This window comes from Mastacembelus armatus, chromosome 17 (genome assembly GCF_900324485.2).
Source record: "Mastacembelus armatus chromosome 17, fMasArm1.2, whole genome shotgun sequence".
Taxonomy (NCBI): domain Eukaryota; kingdom Metazoa; phylum Chordata; class Actinopteri; order Synbranchiformes; family Mastacembelidae; genus Mastacembelus; species Mastacembelus armatus.
In genome coordinates this window covers 578988-597018 of record NC_046649.1, presented here as the reverse complement: position 1 = coordinate 597018, position 18031 = coordinate 578988, and the positions used below count along the sequence as shown (strand labels likewise).

The 18031-nt window shown below is 39.6% G+C and overlaps 1 protein-coding gene across 3 annotated transcripts in view; it reads left to right on the top strand.

The window, feature by feature from the left end:
- Positions 1 to 16009, top strand: part of exoc3 (exocyst complex component 3) — a 33028-nt gene extending 17019 nt beyond the window's left edge. For 2 of the 3 annotated variants that reach the window (XM_026314270.1, XM_026314269.1), the window contains exons 8-15: positions 10584 to 10709; positions 11339 to 11439; positions 11699 to 11809; positions 12548 to 12689; positions 13162 to 13284; positions 13844 to 14005; positions 14188 to 14309; positions 15608 to 16009. In XM_026314270.1, coding sequence (XP_026170055.1) covers positions 10584 to 10709; positions 11339 to 11439; positions 11699 to 11809; positions 12548 to 12689; positions 13162 to 13284; positions 13844 to 14005; positions 14188 to 14309; positions 15608 to 15812 — 1092 coding nt within the window. In that variant the 3' untranslated portion in view covers positions 15813 to 16009. The remainder of the gene's footprint in view (positions 1 to 10583; positions 10710 to 11338; positions 11440 to 11698; positions 11810 to 12547; positions 12690 to 13161; positions 13285 to 13843; positions 14006 to 14187; positions 14310 to 15607) is intronic. The other variant, XM_026314268.1, reaches the window with a different exon arrangement.
- The last annotated feature ends 2022 nt before the right edge of the window (positions 16010 to 18031 follow it).

The following is an 18031-nucleotide window of genomic DNA, read 5'->3' as shown; positions in this document are numbered from 1 at the left end:
TGCCAATGTGGATGCAGTGTACTCTTCTCCTTGAGACGGCTCAGTTCCTACAATGTCTGTAGTGACATGCTATGCATGTTCTACCACACTGCCATGGCAAGTGCTACGCAGGGGGCTGGACCCTGCCTTTATCTGTTTATAATATTTTATAGTGAAATTTCTGTGTTTAGGTAAATATAAGAGCTGCTAGACAATCTGAATTTCCCCCATGGGGGAACTGAGAGGTTGAGGAGATCCTTTGTCCCCACAGACATTAGACTTTTTAATAGTAATTGTTGATATGTTATTTATGTTATATGTTATTGACTGGGTGCCTTTATCTGTTTATAATATTTTATAGTGAAATTTCTGTGTTTAGGTAAATATAAGAGCTGCTAGACAATCTGAATTTCCCCCATGGGGGATGAATGAAGTATCTACCTATCTATCTCTATCTATCTACTCAACTTCTTCATGTTCACTCCCTTTCACATGCTCTCGGATCTTCATCTTCAGTTCCTCTTGTGGTACCTCAGATTCATTTAGCTATGCTGCCCCCCTGCCTATGGAACTCCCTTCCCTTTGATATTCACAACGGTGATTGCTTGCTGAATTTTAAAATGCATCTTAAGACATATCTTTTTATTCAGGCTTTTATATAATATGCTCTATTGCACTTTTACTGCATTTTACCTGTATATGCAGAATGTTTGTTGTATGTCTTGTGCAGTGATTTGTATTTTATTCTTTATTTCTGTTTGCCTATGAGGTGACCTTGGGTGTTTTAAAAGTTAAATTAAATAACTAATAAAATTAAATAATAATAAAATTCATTATTGGATTGCTGGCAAAGGCTCCAGGCTTATAAGTATCCAAATTATTTAATGAACTTTTTTTTCTTCAATTACAGGCAACAGTCAAACATGTAGAATATTGTCAGGTAGATTAGTTCAATTCAGTTCAGTTTTATTTGTATAGCGCCAAATCACAATACAATGATCCAAGACAAGTTAAAAAGTCCTATTTATCGGACAGATTCCAGTTTGTTCATGTCCATGATGAACCTTCCACACGAACAAAAGTTAGTTATTGAGTTCCACAAGGCTCCGTGCTAGGACCGATTCTGTTCACCCTGTACATGCTTCCTTTAGGATATGTCATTAGGAAGCACTCTATTAATTACCACTGCTATGCAGATGACACTCAGTTATATCTATCTATTAAACCTGTTAACACAAACCAGTTAACCAGACTTCAAGCCTGTCTAACAGACATAAAGGCCTGGATGACCAGTAACTTTTTACTTTTAAACTCGGAGAAAACAGAAGTCATTATATTTGAGCCAAAAAATCTCAGAAATAACTTTTCTAAAATTATAGCTACTCTAGATGGCATAACCCTGGCCTCCAGCACTACTGTAAAAAACCTTGGAGTTATTTTTGACCAGGACATGTCCTTTAACTCACACATAAAACAAATCTCTAGAACTGCATTCTTTCACACGCGCAACATTTCCAAAATTAAAAACATCCTGTCTCAAAATGATGCAGAAAAACTAGTCCATGCATTTGTTACCTCAAGGCTAGATTACTGTAACTCAATACTATCTGGATGTCCCAATATCTCAATAAAAAGCCTCCAATTAATCCAGAATGCCGCAGCCAGAGTCCTGACAGGAACTAGCAAGAGAGATCATATTTCTCCTATATTGGCTTCTCTTCATTGGCTCCCCGTAAAATATAGAATAGAATTTAAAATCCTTCTTCTCACATACAAATCCCTTCATAATCAAGCTCCTTCATACCTTAAAGACCTCATAGTACCATATTATCCCAATAGACCACTTCGCTCTCCGAGTGCAGGTCTACTTGTGGTTCCCAGAGTTTCCAAAAGCAGAATGGGAGGCAGAGCCTTTAGATATCAAGCTCCTCTCCTGTGGAACCAGCTCCCAGTCTGGGTTCAGGAGGCAGACAATCTCTGTACTTTTAAGGCTAGACTTAAAACATTTCCTCTTTGACAAAGCATATAGTTAGGGCTGGCTTCAGGCAACCCTGAACCATCCCTTAGTTATGCTGCTATAGGCCTAGACTGCCCGAGGACCATCGGTGCACTGATCTCCCCTACCCTAACCCCCCCTCCCTTCCCCTCCCCTCTCTTCTCTCCTCCCACCTCACATGTATATTCCACCACTGAATGTCACTAACCTTGTGCTCTCTCTCTCTCCCCTAGTTTGTGCTCTCTCCCTCTCTCTCTGTTCTCTCTGTACCTTCTGCGGGTGTTCCTGGTCCTGGAGCTGTATGTCGCTGATGTGCAGTTACTGGTCTCACCAACCTGCAGTGTCTATTTGTTGTTTATTGTTGCTGTTCTTTTCTCTCTGCTCTATCCACTCACCCCAACCGGTCGAGGCAGATGGCCGCCCAAACTGAGTCTGGTTCTGCTGGAGGTTTTTTCTTCCGTTAAAGGGAGTTTTTCCTCTCCACTGTCGCCAAGTGCTTGCTCATAAGGGAATTGTTGGGTTTTTAGTTTTAGTTTTTGTAAAGTGCCTTGAGATGATTTGTATTGTGATTTGGCGCTATACAAATGAATTGAATTTAATTGAAATTGAATTAAAAATACATAAGCAAGAATCTAAATTAGAGGCATGCCACCGCTTTGTCACCATATTTGCCCCTCATGATAACTGGAACGCTGCTTCTCCCTGTTTAGTCCTAACTCTGGGCATGAGCAGAAGGCCTGTCCCTGATGTTCTCAGAGTTCGAGATGGTTCATATGGCACCAACATGTCAGAGATGTAATGTAATGAGACTTATACACAAGCAGTGCTGTTTTAAAGTGTATTCTCTGAGAGACAGGAAACCAGTGAAGAGATCTGAGAACAGGAGTAATGTGGTTGTACTTCCTGATTCTAGTCAGGACCCGAGCAGCAGCGTTCTGAATGTATTGTAGCTGCCTTACAGCTCGTTTTGAGAGCCCCGTGAACAGGCCATTACAGTAATCTAAACTGGTGGAGATAAATGCATGGATGAGTCTTTCCAAGTCTGGTTTAGACATGATCCCATTGATTCTGGCAATGTTTTTGACATGATAAAATGCTGACGATGTTATCGATTTAATGTGGCTGTTAAAATTCAAATTCAAGTCTGAGTCCATGATTACCCCTAGATTTCTAACTTGATTTTTAAATTTTAGAGAAAGAGACTCGAGGTGACTGCTGACACTTTCTCTTTGTTTCTGTGGCCCAAAGATGATTATTTCAGTCTTGTCACTGTTTATTTGGAGAGAGTTGTTTTGCATCCACAGAGTGATCTGTTCAATACAGTGGCACAGTGAATCGACTGGTCGATATTCACCAGCTGTGAGTGAAATGTAAATCTGAGTGTCATCTGCATAGTTATGGTAGGACACATTATTGCTGCGTATTAACTGGCCTAAAGGAAACATGTAAAGGTTGAACAAAAGGGGTCCCAAGATGGACCCCTGGGAGACCCCACATGTCAACGCCATTTGGTCTGAGACACAGTTACCAACTTCAATGAAATACTTCCTGTCTTCAAGATGGGACTTGAACCATTTAAAGGCAATACCAGAGATGCCTATCCAGTCCTCTAACCTTTGTAACAGGATCACATGGTCCACTGTGTCAAAAGCAGTACTTAGATCCAGCAGAACTAAGACAGACACTCTGCCAGCATTGGTGTTCATACGAATGTCATTTGCCTAGTTTTAGTCGACTAAAATATATTGAGTTTGATTTAAATGTAATTTAGTTAAACTATTGTAATATACAAAATATTCTAAATGAAAATTAAATAAAAAACAAGTTTCATTATATATATATATATATGGAATATGGCCTTTCCATGAAAGACCAAAAATGAGATATGCATTGTTTATAACTTACATATGACATTCTTCATTCTTTAAAGCAAAAGTGCAACTCCAAAATATTTAAGAGGAAAAACTGACCCATATATCTTCTCTTTGTTTTCTCCCAGCTGTTTCCATTTCATTATACAGTAGTTTAAGTCAGACAGAAACCCAGTGTAGGCTATGATGATGTTGTGTACTCGCGCGTCCCACGTCACTAGGTGGATCAGTTACTTTTCAAATGTACGTGTGCATCTAAGAAGAAGTCTTGTTTTTATTAGTCAACAAAAATGTCAGTATATTTTAATTATAGTTTTCGTCGTCGTCACTTAATTTTTATTTAGTTAACGTCTTGTTTTCGTCAGTGAAAACTTGTCGTTGACGAAAATTTGTCAGGTTCAGAAGGCAGGAAGACCTAAAAGCCACACAAAACTCTAGTCCAAATAAACACAGGTTTTATTCACAGGAAAGATAAAGCAATGTAGTTCTGGTATTGATGAATGACCATGGAAAGGTGGGGGAAGTAGTCCGTACTTGATTCGGCCGCAGGATGGTTCACACCTAGGCCCACACCAGGTAACTCCGTAGGGAGTCTAGGTGGAGAAGGTAAGTCCAGGTTTTGACTCGCAGAGCAATATCTCACGGAACAGAGACTTCTGGTCAGAAATCCGGAGTTATGGTAGAGTCCCAAACTAAGATATAATCCAGAGTTATGGCAGAATTCCACAACTAAACGTTAGTCTCTTAACATAACTGAAAACACCTCCGGTCAGTCCTCTTATCGGTTAGGGAGGGAAAACCACAGTCATAGAAATTCCTCTGAACGAAACTCTCTTGCAGATTAGCGAGGAAGAAAACGAACAATCATTAGTCCTTAAGATAGCTTCAAAACAGCTGGCGAGATTTACCGTGAGAAACTCGTTTCACTCGACAAGGCAAACCCTAGGACCTGGTGAAAACTCCACGAAGAATCCTCTTCGTCCGCTTGGAAGCTCCTCATGAACCGTATCCTGGGTGGCGAAGTAGACAATCCCGCGATCCGTCTGTAGCTGAAGAGGCGACTAAATACCGTGAACTCCTGTAAGAAAAGTGGTGTTGCCTATTTGCTACCGGAAGCCCAGAGATAACTACTCCCACGAGGGAATATTTCAGAATAAAAGTCGCAACCGGACTCTACGTAACCGGTCGTGACAGTACCCCCCCCCCCCTCAACGGCGGCGGTTCCGAGTAAGCGCGGGGTGAGGTAGGAGACTGCTACTCCTCTTCGTCCGCTTGGAAGCTCCTCATGAACCGTATCCTGGGTGGCGAAGTAGACAATCCCGTGATCCGTCTGTAGCTGAAGAGGCGACTAAATACCGTGAACTCCTGTAAGAAAACACAGGTGAGTGGTGTTGCCTATTTGCTACCGGAAGCCCAGAGGTAACTACTCCCACGAGGGAATATTTCAGAATAAGAGTCGCAACCAGACTCTACGTAACCGGTCGTGACAAAATTATAACGAAAATACTTCGTCAACGAAATTAACACTGGTTTTGGTAAACTTTTTCAAGGATTTTGCCTAAAAACGGCAGGTTTGATATGGGCTGGTAGTTGTTCAGTACCATAGCATCAATGCTGCTCTTCTTTTAGGACAGGCTTGATGACAGCAATTTTCAAGGCCCTTGGAAATGTTCCAGACTGTAATGAGTTATTAACTAATTGAATGAGTTGTGGTAACAACCTGCTTAGTACTGATTTCAGAAATTTAGTGGGTAAAACATCAAGGCAACAGGTGGATGAACTCAGACTGGAGATGATCTCTTCAACTGTTATGTCATTTACTGGTGTAAAGTGTGTCAGTTCTACCAAGTGTCTCCTGGATGGCTGCAGAGTTGGTATCTGCCTTGTGCAATTTATTGTTTGTTTAATACCCTTTTGATGCCCTGAATTATGTAATTAAAAAATAATGCAAATTCATTACATTTAGATGTTGAAATTAGTTCCAGTGGAGATGGAGGGTTTGTTAACCAACTCACTGTAGCAAATAGGACAAGTGAGTTGTTACTACTGTTGTTGATGATTTCAGAAAAATACATTTCTCTCTTTCTACGTAGAGTTTCATTGAACACACACAACATCTGCTTATAAATATCATAATGAACCTGGAGCTTTGATTTACGCCATTTTCGTTCAGCCTTCTGGCACTCCCTTTTCTGTGCCCTGACTGAGTCATCATTTCTCCACGGTGGCTTTTGTCTGTTCCTGATTAATTTATCTTTAACAGGAGCAATCACATCTATGACATTTAGAACACTTGAAGTATATGAATTCAACAAATCTTCAACATGAGAGAAAGTGGTATTTTCAAACTTAATCATCACCATAAACAGTTTCCTGGTGTTATCAAGTACCTCCTGAACCCAGACTGGGAGCTGGTTCCACAGGACGGGAGCTTGATAGCTAAAGGCTCTGCCTCCCATTCTACTTTTGGAAACTCTGGGAAACCAGGTTTAAGGTATGAAGGAGCTTGATCATGAAGGGATTTGTATGTGAGAAGAAGAATTTTAAATTCTATTCTGGATTTTACAGGGAGCCAATGAAGAGAAGCTAATATAGGAGAAACAGGATCTCTCTTGCTTTTTCCTGTCAAGACTCTGGCTGTAGCATTCTGGATTGACTGGAGACTTTCCTGATTGTAATGAGTTAAAGTAATCTATCCCTGAAGTAACAAATGCATGAACTAGGTTTTCTGCATCATTTTGTGACAGGATGTTCCTAATTTTGTCAATATTGTGCATAGGAAAGAAGGCAGTTGTAGAGATTTGTTTTATGTGTGAATTAAAGGACATATCCAGGTCAAAATTAACTCAAAGGTTTTTCACACTATGCCATCTAAAGTAGCTATATTGTTAGAAAAGCTGTTTCTGAGGTTTTTAGACCCAAACACAATAACTTCTGTTGGTCATCCAGGCCTTTATGTCCTTTAGACAAACCTGAAGTCGTGCTAACTGGTTTGTGTTATCAGGTTTCATAGATAGATGCAGCTGAGTGTCATCTGCATAGCAGTGGTAATTAATAGAGTGCTTCCTAATAACATTGCCTGCATGTATACAGTGGGTACGGAAAGTATTCAGACCCCGTTAAATTTTTCACTCTTTGTGTCATTGCGGCCATTTGCCAAAATCAAAAAAGTTCATTTTATTTCTCATTAATGTGCAAAAATGTAGAAAAAAACAGAAATGTAGAAATTTTTGCAAATTTATTAAAAAAGAAAAATTGAAATATCACATGGTCATAAGTAATGACACTTTGCAGTGAAACTCATATTTAACTCACATGCTGTCCATTTCTTCTGATCCTCCTTGAGATGGTTCTGCTCCTTCATTGGAGTCCAGCTGTGTTTAATTAAACTGATTGGACTTGATTAGGAAAGGCACACACCTGTCTATATAAGACCTTACAGCTCACAGTGCATGTCAGAGCAAATGAGAATCATGAGGTCGAAGGAACTGCCCAAGGAGCTCAGAAACAGAATTGTGGCAAGGCACAGATCTGGCCAAGGTTACAAAAGAATTTCTGCAGCACTCAAGGTTCCTAACAGCACAGTGGCCTCCATAATCCTCAAATGGAAAAAGTTTGGGACGACCAGAACTCTTCCTAGACCTGGCTGTCCAGCCAAACTGAGAAATCATGGAAGAAGAGCCTTGGTGAGAGAGGTAAAGAAGAACCCAAAGATCACTGTGGCTGAGCTCCAGAGATGCAGTAGGGAGATGGGAGAAAGTTCCACAAAGTCAACTATCACTGCAGCCTCAGTCGGGGCTTTATGGCAGAGTGGCCCGACGGAAGCCTCTCCTCAGTGCAAGACACATGAAAGCCTGCATAGAGTTTGCCAAAAAACACATGAAGGACTCCCAGACTATGAGAAATAAGATTCTCTGGTCTGATGAGACCAAGATTGAACTTTTTGGCATTAATTCTAAGCGGTATGTGTGGAGAAAACCAGGCACTGCTCATCACCTGCCCAATGCAATCCCTACAGTGAAACATGGTGGTGGGAGTATCATGTTGTGGGGGTGTTTTTCAGCTGCAGGGGCAGGACGACTGGTTGCAATTGAAGGAAAGATGAATGCGGCCAAGTACAGAGATATCCTGGAAGAAAACCTCTTCCAGAGTGCTCAGGACCTCAGACTGGGCCGAAGGTTCACCTTTCAACAGGACAATGACCCTAAGCACACAGCTAAAATAACAAAGGAGTGGCTTCGGAACAACTCTGTGACCATTCTTGACTGGCCCAGCCAGAGCCCTGACCTAAACCCAATTGAGTATCTCTGCAGAGACCTGAAAATGGCTGTCCACCAACATTCACCATCCAACCTGACTGAACTGGAGAGGATCTGCAAGGAAGAATGGCAGAGGATCCCCAAATCCAGGTGTGAAAAACTTGTTGCATCATTCCCAAGAAGACTCATGGCTGTACTAGCTCAAAAGAGTGCTTCTACTCAATACTGAGCACAGGGTCTGAATACTTATGACCATGTGATATTTCAGTTTTTCTTTTTTAATAAATTTGCAAAAATTTCTACATTTCTGTTTTTTTCTGTCAAGATGGGGTGCTGAGTGTATATTAATGAGAAATAAAATGAACTTTTTTTGATTTTGGCAAATGGCTGCAATGACACAAAGAGTGAAAAATTTAAAGGGGTCTGAATACTTTCCGTACCCACTGTAAGGTGAACAGAATTGGTCCTAGCGCAGAACCTTGTGGAACTCCATAACTAATTTTGCTCGTGGAATGTTCATCATGAACATGAACAAATTGGAATCTTTCCGATTAATAAGACTGGATCCATTTTAACGCTGTTCCTATGATTCCAGTCACATACTCCAGTCTCTGTAATAAGATGCTGTGGTCGATTGTGTCAAATCCAGCACTAAGGTCTAGCAGGACAGGTATAGAAATGAGTCCATTATCAGAGGCTAAGTGAAGATCGTTGTGACTTTTAACAGTGTTATTCCTGTACTATGATTTGCTCTAGTTGTAGTTCATTTTTGTGTAAGTGGTCTGATAGCTGCTTAGAAACAGCTTTTTCAAGGATTTTAGAAATAAATGGTAGGTTGGATATTGGTCTATAATTAGCCAAGACTCCTGGATCAAAACTAGGCTTTTTGAGTCTTTGTCTTTAAGCAGTCCAGTCGGGATGGGGTCTAAAAGACATGTTGATGATTTAGATGAAGCAATTGCTGATGTGAATTGAGAGAGATCTATGGGAGAGAAGCAGTCTAAACTTGTCTGAGGTCTTACAGATGATTAAAGAGCTACTGTAGTAGAAGATTCATTTATTGCAGGTATAGGAAGCATCTGCTGAATTTTATCTCTAATAGTTGTGATTTTATTTGTAAAGAAACTCATAAAGTCATCACTGCTTAGAGCTAAAGGAACACTGGGCTCAACAGAGCTGTGACTTTTTGTCAGCCTGGCTACACTGCTAAAAAGAAACCTGGGATTGTTCTTATCTTCCTCTATTAGTGATGAATAGTATGCAGTTCTGGCTTTACAGAGAGCTTTTTTATATGTTAATAGACTGTTTTTCCAGGCTAAATAAAATTCCTCTAATTTTGTGAAATGCCACTACCTTTCCATACTTTGTGATGCCTGCTTTAAGGTACGAATATGTAAACTATACCATGGAGCTAATCTCCTCTTATTCACTAACTTCTTTTTCATAGGTGCCACAGTATCAAGAGTTTCATGCAGTGAGGCTACAGCACTGTCAACAACATGATCAATTTGGTAGGAAGTGGGATTGAGGCAGCTGCCCTCTACTGTGTTGGCACATGGCATAGATGTAAATAAAGATGGAATAATTTTCTTAAATTTATTAATGGCGTTGTCAGATAAACATCTGCTGTAGTGGAATTTTCGTCCAAATGCTGCATGATCCATCATTTTAAATTCAAAAGTTATTAAAGAATGATTTGGGGGGAAAAACTATTAGATGTTCAATTTTGATGCCATAGGTCAGAACAAGATCAAGGGTGTGATTGAAACAGTGGGTGGGTTTATTAACATTTTGAGTGAAACCAATTTAATCTAATATTGAATTAAATGCAGTGCTGAGACTATTATTTTCAACATCTACATGAATGTTAAAATCTCCCACTATAATGACTTTATCTGAACTAAGCACTGAATCAGACAGGAAGTCCGGAAATTCAGTTAAAAACTCTGTCTTACCATGAACTAAGAACACAGTAAAGCAAACAATGGATACAGAGATTTTTTTATTAGCAAACTCTAAGTGTTCAGAGTTATAATAACTCACCCTCATGTATTATTATCTCCTAGTTTCATGGCTGCATCATGGAATTTATTTTGAAGTAATGACAGCTTCACTATCTATGTTGCTGACCCCTACCATTTTGTTTTTGACACAGTTGAACAACTCAAAATCCTTGTACCTGCTTTTATTTCATTTTTACCTTCAGGTCGAAATGCCCACATAATTAAATTGTGCGCTCTGCATTGATTACTGTATTGGACATCTAATCACAGTAATAAAAATAACTATCACCTTTCTCTGTGCCACATCTTTTCTCCCAACCATGCACCTTCCCTGAAGCTGTAAAGTTTTAAATGAACATTTAAATGCCTACATATAATAATGAAAATGTTAAACCAGCTGCAATGGTACAGAAACAATGTTACAAACCACTGTTTTGTGGATCCCTACTCTCTGTTTGACTGTCACTGTCTTCAGTCTAATATAACAGGCTGGCTGAGAAAGGCACTGGAAACAGATAAGAAAGACTGGCTGAAAGACACAGAGCCTGAGGCCGACCAAGACGGATACTACCAGACCACTCTGCCTGCCATTGTCTTTCAGGTAGTACACACTTACACATAGATCTTTAATTATGGTAAGTAATCCTGATTAGAAATAGGAATAAGCATGTGTTACATACATGATATGTTTTCAGTAGACTGGAGGTATGAGTGCAGTGACACCCTGACACATTCAGGAACTTGTCTTAAAGGTGTTCCAGATTTAATTGACTGTAGACTTTATTGCCTTGCTGGCAAGTGAAACTTTGCTCATGCACTCTTGCAACATCATATCATGTGGCTACTTAAGTCGTTTGTGGGCCTTTCTGCTGACAAGGAATGATTATATACATGTCCTATAAATATTTTAGTTTTTCCACCTACCATTAATTTGCCACACCTCCTACACAATATCCTTGTCGTATAAGGATTTATCCATTTTGTTAGGGGCACAGAATATAGCATGAACTCATGTAAATGAGGTACAGTGTTTGTGTAATTGTTTAAATAGATTTGAAAATATTAAGCCATGATGACGTACAAACAAAAGTGAAAGATTTGAATACTTCATTAAGTCACTTTTTTGCTTCTTGATTCTTAAAATGAAAACATTTACTTGGAGAGCACCATATTTATTGCTTCTATTCTCTCATCCTGATCTTTATTTATTTTCACTCTACTTTTCATCAGATGTTTGAGCAGAACCTGCAAGTTGCGGCGCAGATTGATGGGAATTTTAAAGAACAAGTTCTGAAGCTCTGCCTGAAACAGATGAACTCTTTCCTTATGAGGTTATTTATTGCATTTCAGAACTTTATAACCACCAGCCCATAAGCTTAATAAAGGAAAAATGTCAGAATCTTTATTTAAGGTCAAACAAAAAATATTGTAGTGTTAAAACCTACATTTACACAATGGACACCAATGTCAAAAATGAGAAGAAATAATCATTTATATATTTGTTCCATTATAAAAAGTTCAACTGATTAAAATACCTTCATGATCAACAATCACTGTATAGACATAACATATGTGTGTTTTGTTGTGTAGGTACAGAGAAGAGGTGGTGGCCTACAAAGAGGAGCACATCAGAGACAGACAGCTGCCGCAGTGTTATGTACAGTACATGATAGCCATCATTAACAACTGCCAGACATTCAAGTAAGATTTAATTTTTTACCTGCACTAGTGTTAACACTTTTAGTAAAAGACAACTTTGGCCATATTGTTAAGTGAGTTTGACTAATGTCTGTTTCAGGCAAGAACCAGAGGTTATGTTATGGTCTGGGTGTATTGTTTTTATATAGGGTAGGTTTACAGTATAAAGGCATATATGCTCTTGCGCTTTAGTATCCTATTAACATAAATGTGAAAAATCCTTCCAAGTCACCCTTGTTCAACAGAAATTATAAAGCATAGCATCTGGAGTATTTGACTTAGGTATAGTCAAATAGTGCAAATACAAACTAGCCATCTTGTTCAAATGTTTAAGAAAAATAATTCCTAAATTCCTAATTCCTAACTTTTGACATCAGTATTGAACCAGTCTCGGGTCCATACATTTTTCTCTAAATTATTTATCCATAATATTCTTGAAAAGGATAAGCTATACCTTTCTTCCTAATTTTTTTATGAACCTTTTTGGTAATAACGCTGTAACTCTTTTTTTTTTTTTCAAATTTTAATAATCTGTATTTTCTTTGTTTTCATTGGGCATATTCAGTAGTATTTTCCTTAAATGAATTCATCACAGTTTGGGGTGATAATTAGCAGAGTTCAATATAAAGAAAACTGTAGTGCATATTTTTGTCTTCATAAATAAATCTATACATAAATGAATGATTAAATAACATTTTAGGCTTTCATTTATTGCGTGACAGTATTGTGTGTGTTCCTCAGAGAGTCCATCAACAGTCTGAAGAGGAAGTACTCTCAGTCTTCAGAGCCTACTGACAGTGATGCTGCCATAGAGAGGATGCTCAATGAGGTGGCCAAGGAGGGATGCCAGTTCCTGTTGGATGAAGTCTTCCTAGACCTTGAAGTAAGAAGGCCTCCTCTTGGACTCATCTACTTTCATAGTCTATTTAAAGGGTGTTGTATTTGTAGCCAAGTCTTTGTATAAGCCTTATTCCTATATACAATGCAATTATATTTTTTCTAAAATATATTCATACTTAAAGTGAAATCTGGCCAAAGGATTTTGGTGCAAATACCAGTTACTTTAGTGTTATGGTTACACTCAGGAACTTCAGTAATACTCTCAAATTTAATTATCTTACACTGTACATGAAATTCACTGAGGTTAAAAAATTATGGCAAACGGCCAGCTGTTATTAAATCCGGAAACACATGGTAGTCACAGTCATGTAGCTGTTTTATCAAATACTATGTCAACGTGAAAGTACAGACTATTGACCTGATGCATAAATGACCAAGTCCCTTGATATATAAGGATTTTGTATAAATAACAAAAAAGCACTCAGTTGCTTGGATTTTGATATCCTTTTGACCAGCATCATCTGAATGAACTGCTGACCAGGAAGTGGCTGATGGGCTGTCATGCTGTGGACACCATTTGTGTGACAGTGGAAGACTACTTTAATGACTTTAACAAGATCAAGAAACCCTTCAATCAGGTAGGATTAGAGCAGAACATGGTGTCTTAGCATGGTATCCATAAAGTCTTAATCACTTTCTGTCAAACATTTTCAGAAATGTTTGTCTTTGTGCCTTCTCTCTCCTGTAGTTTGTGCTCTCTCTCTCTCTGTCCTCTCTCTCTCTTCTGCAGGTGTCCCTGGTCCTGGAACTGTATATTGCTGATGTGCAGTTACTGGCCCCACCAACCTACACACTGGTTGTTTGTTGTTTATTGTTGCTGTTCTTTTCTCTCTCCTCTATCCACTCACCCCAACCAATCGAGGCAGCTGGCCACCCAAACTGAGCATGGTTCTGCTGGAGGTTTTTTCTGTTAGAGGGAGTTTTTCCTCTCCACTGTCACTAAGTGCTCATAAGGGATTTGTTGCCTTTTTTTTAAAGTGCCTTGAGATGATTGTATTGTGATTTGGCACTATACAACGTGAAGTGGAAAATATGCAACATATTCTCACAGTTCCATAGCTCTGGGAGTGTGAGTGCCATCATGTGACATGAGGTTCTTCATCTGATCTTATGACATGTTGGTTGCGATATGTACAGGAGATGACAAGTGAGGCCCTGCGCCGGGTAGTGGTGGAGTACATTAAGGCAGTAATGCAGAAGAGGATCACCTTTAAAAACGCTGATGAGAGAAAGGAGGGAGCTGAGAGGATGATCAAAGAGGCTCATCAGTTTAAGTTCCTCTTCAGGAAACTAGCTGCTGTGAGTTTATGCACAATATAATGCTTTTCTGTATTGCAATATTACCCCTAAGCACACGTATTACAGTTGCCAACCATTAGCAGAGCTGTCATAAACATAGCATAACAGCTTACTGGTTATGAAAGCAAACCCTTTTTAAAAGTTGGAAGGGAATCCTTCACTTGCATGATTGCCATGTTTAGGGTGAAGACACAGACCGACTTTGCGGTGCCATCGCAGCCATTGCTGAAGTATTTAAGCTGACTGATCCCACGCTCCTGTTCCTGGAGGTCCCCACTCTGGTGTCCAAATATCCTGATATCAGGTACACACACATTTTGGCAGCCAGTTCATCAGGCATCAACACGATTAATGTATCTTAACTATTAACTTGCATCTAAAGGTAGAGTCATGATAACTGGACTTCTAGTTTTTAAGTCGAAACGTTTCACCACTCATCCGAGTAGCTTCATCAGTCTGAGAGAAAGCTGATATGGAACCTGCAATTTATCTTCCAGGTTGGTTTCACTCCACCCCTAGTCCACCCCTAGTCCCATAGGTCATTATTCATTAGGTGAGCTATGTAAATCAGGTGAGAGTCGATAGACCCACACTCCTGATTTGGTTTCACGTCACACCTGGCCTGAATAGGCTCATTAGGTGAACAAAAGAAGTGATCTTAGGTGAGGGTCGTTACAATCTAATGGTAGGCTCATGTGACCCCTCTGATTCACCAAGAAAGTGTCCTGCCTGGCAGACATTTGATTTGTTCCTTAATTTGCTGGGAATAGATGAAAGTGCAACCTGGTAGATTATGACAGGTTATGTCTGAGCCCTCCACCCCTGTTAGGAGAGGGTTTTACCTTCTGGCACTAGTGGGAGCTGGCTGCTGGTTGCATCATCTCCTGCGTCTTTAACATTGTACATTTGTCACCCATCTGCTGTAATCATGTGGAATACTGTAGTGTAAGGTAAATCACATCAGTGCAATATATTGTAGTCACTTTACCTGGTATTTATTTATTTATCCATTGATATCCATATACTGTATGTTCCCATAGGCACATATTGTACACACTTATAGTTTTTGTAGCTTTATAGTATTTTACTTTTTTCCACTTGGATATAGATGGCTCCTCTGACTCCTGTCAAACCACCTATCTTTTCTGTCCAAAATATGTACCTCACTGTTTTCAAATGAGTGTCCTGTCTCTTTTTGAGAAGATAGTGACAGTAGTGGGATGATAAGTGTGTTCAGGAGAAATAGTCAGCAGTCTCTAGAGACTGATAAGTTTGTTTTAAGCCTTGCACCATTACCATCACACTTTTTTTCATACACCTCTGTGACACATAGAATATCATGCCTAGAATATCACGCTTTTTTATATTTAACATTAGATCAGGTCATAATTATAACTGACTTTTGACAGTGATTAGTGGAAAAAAAAGGAGTTAATGTACATACATATGTGTTGGGGATGGACGATACCGACTCTGATTGGCTGTATCAAAAATTTGCTCTTGAAGGTTTTGTATGCCATTCCTTTCTCACAAATGCCACATTACCAAAAAGTTGCTGATGATTTTTTTTTTTCTTCTTCTTCTTGTTTCTGCTGTCTGTAGAGAGGAGCACATCCAGGCGTTGTTGGCAGTCCGTGGGGATGCCAGCAGAGAAATGCGCCAGATGATCATTGGGACCCTCAGCGAGAACAAAGTATCTTATTCTGGTGTCACACAACCTATCTTCAAAGAAATAACTGTACCCACTATCACCATGACGACCATGACTACCATGACCTCCATGGCCACTGCAAAGCTGCTCAAATAAAACCTGCCATCATGACACTATTGCCAACTTCAGCACCTTTACACACAATAGCATTTGAAAATGTCTTTTCCAGCCAGTTGTTTTTAATAGTTCATGGCCGCTTGCTGTGTTTTCTGTCCTTTTATTTGCTTTTTTCATTACCATCTTCATCGAGTATATCCATCAAAACAATAATAAAATTATAGATGTAAAAAGGATTGTGGTGACACTGCTAATCAGAAGTCAAAGAATTACTTACCTGTTTTTTTTTCTATTTTTCCTGTTTGTCATTTGACAGTACATAGAATGAAGAAATCTGTTGTAGGGGTTATTCCTTCTTGTATAGTTAACTACTATGGTGGCTAAGTGGCTAAGCAGTGTGTTGTCAATGCCAATTTCTGCCAGTAAAATTAAAAATAAAGTTTAGTTATGAATTAAAAAAACATTTATGGTAACACAAAATTATGAGATACAAATTCGAGAAAAATTTTAAATTTAATGGACGTGCACTAGCCTACTCTGCCTTTAACCTCACGCGTAACTTTTAAAAAGAATGTTAAATTGTTGCAGTAGTGTTTATGCCATTAGATGGTGCCCCTTCACATCGAATAAAATAGATTTTTTTTCAAACTGGTCTTTCAGTCACTACAAGACTGCTGTTATATTTTTTCTCCAAAAAACTCCATAACAACAATACTATACTAATACTTGAGAAACATGCCACTTTTCTATGAAGATGTATGTATTGCTTCTGGAGAATCTTCAGGCGAGTTAATGTTAACTGTGTTTAGTGCTATACAGTACCACTAGCTCCTACTATAAACACACACACACACACACATATATATATATATATAAATATATATGAGCGCACATGTCACATGTCCATAGGTTTTAAATAGGTTCTCAAATATAAAGACCTTAAATCGTGCTCGACAGTAAGCGCGGTTTTCACGAGTGAGAGACATCTGAAGAGAACCACGGTGTTTATTATTAATGGCACAATGGAACGCTAGGGTTTTGCTGTTTTCATTGCTAATATACTTCCAGGTCAGCTGGTCACCACAGAAACGACAACAATGGAACGAACATACAGTGGGTACGGAAAGTATTCAGACCCCTTTAAATTTTTCACTCTTTGTGTCATTGCAGCCATTTGCCAAAATCAAAAAAGTTCATTTTATTTCTCATTAATGTACACTCAGCACCCCATCTTGACAGAAAAAAACAGAAATGTAGAAATTTTTGCAAATTTATTAAAAAAGAAAAACTGAAATATCACATGGTCGTAAGTATTCAGACCCTGTGCTCAGTATTGAGTAGAAGCACCCTTTTGAGCTAGTACAGCCATGAGTCTTCTTGGGAATGATGCAACAAGTTTTTCACACCTGGATTTGGGGATCCTCTGCCATTCTTCCTTGCAGATCCTCTCCAGTTCCATCAGGTTGGATGGTGAACGTTGGTGGACAGCCATTTTCAGGTCTCTCCAGAGATGCTCAATTGGGTTTAGGTCAGGGCTCTGGCTGGGCCAGTCAAGAACGGTCACAGAGTTGTTCCGAAGCCACTCCTTTGTTATTTTAGCTGTGTGCTTAGGGTCATTGTCCTGTTGAAAGGTGAACCTTTGGCTCAGTCTGAGGTCCTGAGCACTCTGGAAGAGGTTTTCTTCCAGGATATCTCTGTACTTGGCCGCATTCATCTTTCCTTCAATTGCAACCAGTCGTCCTGTCCCTGCAGCTGAAAAACACCCCCACAACATGATGCTCCCACCACCATGTTTCACTGTAGGGATTGTATTGGGCAGGTGATGAGCAGTGCCTGGTTTTCTCCACACATACCGCAACGCCAAAAAGTTCAATCTTGGTCTCATCAGACCAGAGAATCTTATTTCTCATAGTCTGGGAGTCCTTCATGTGTTTTTTGGCAAACTCTATGCAGGCTTTCATGTGTCTTGCACTGAGGAGAGGCTTCCGTCGCGCCACTCTGCCATAAAGCCCCGACTGGTGGAGGGCTGCAGTGATAGTTGACTTTGTGGAACTTTCTCCCATCTCCCTACTGCATCTCTGGAGCTCAGCCACAGTGATCTTTGGGTTCTTCTTTACCTCTCTCACCAAGGCTCTTCTCCCACTATTGCTCAGTTTGGCTGGACGGCCAGGTCTAGGAAGAGTTCTGGTCATCCCAAACTTTTTCCATTTGAGGATTATGGAGGCCACGGTGCTCTTAGGAACCTTGAGGGCTGCAGA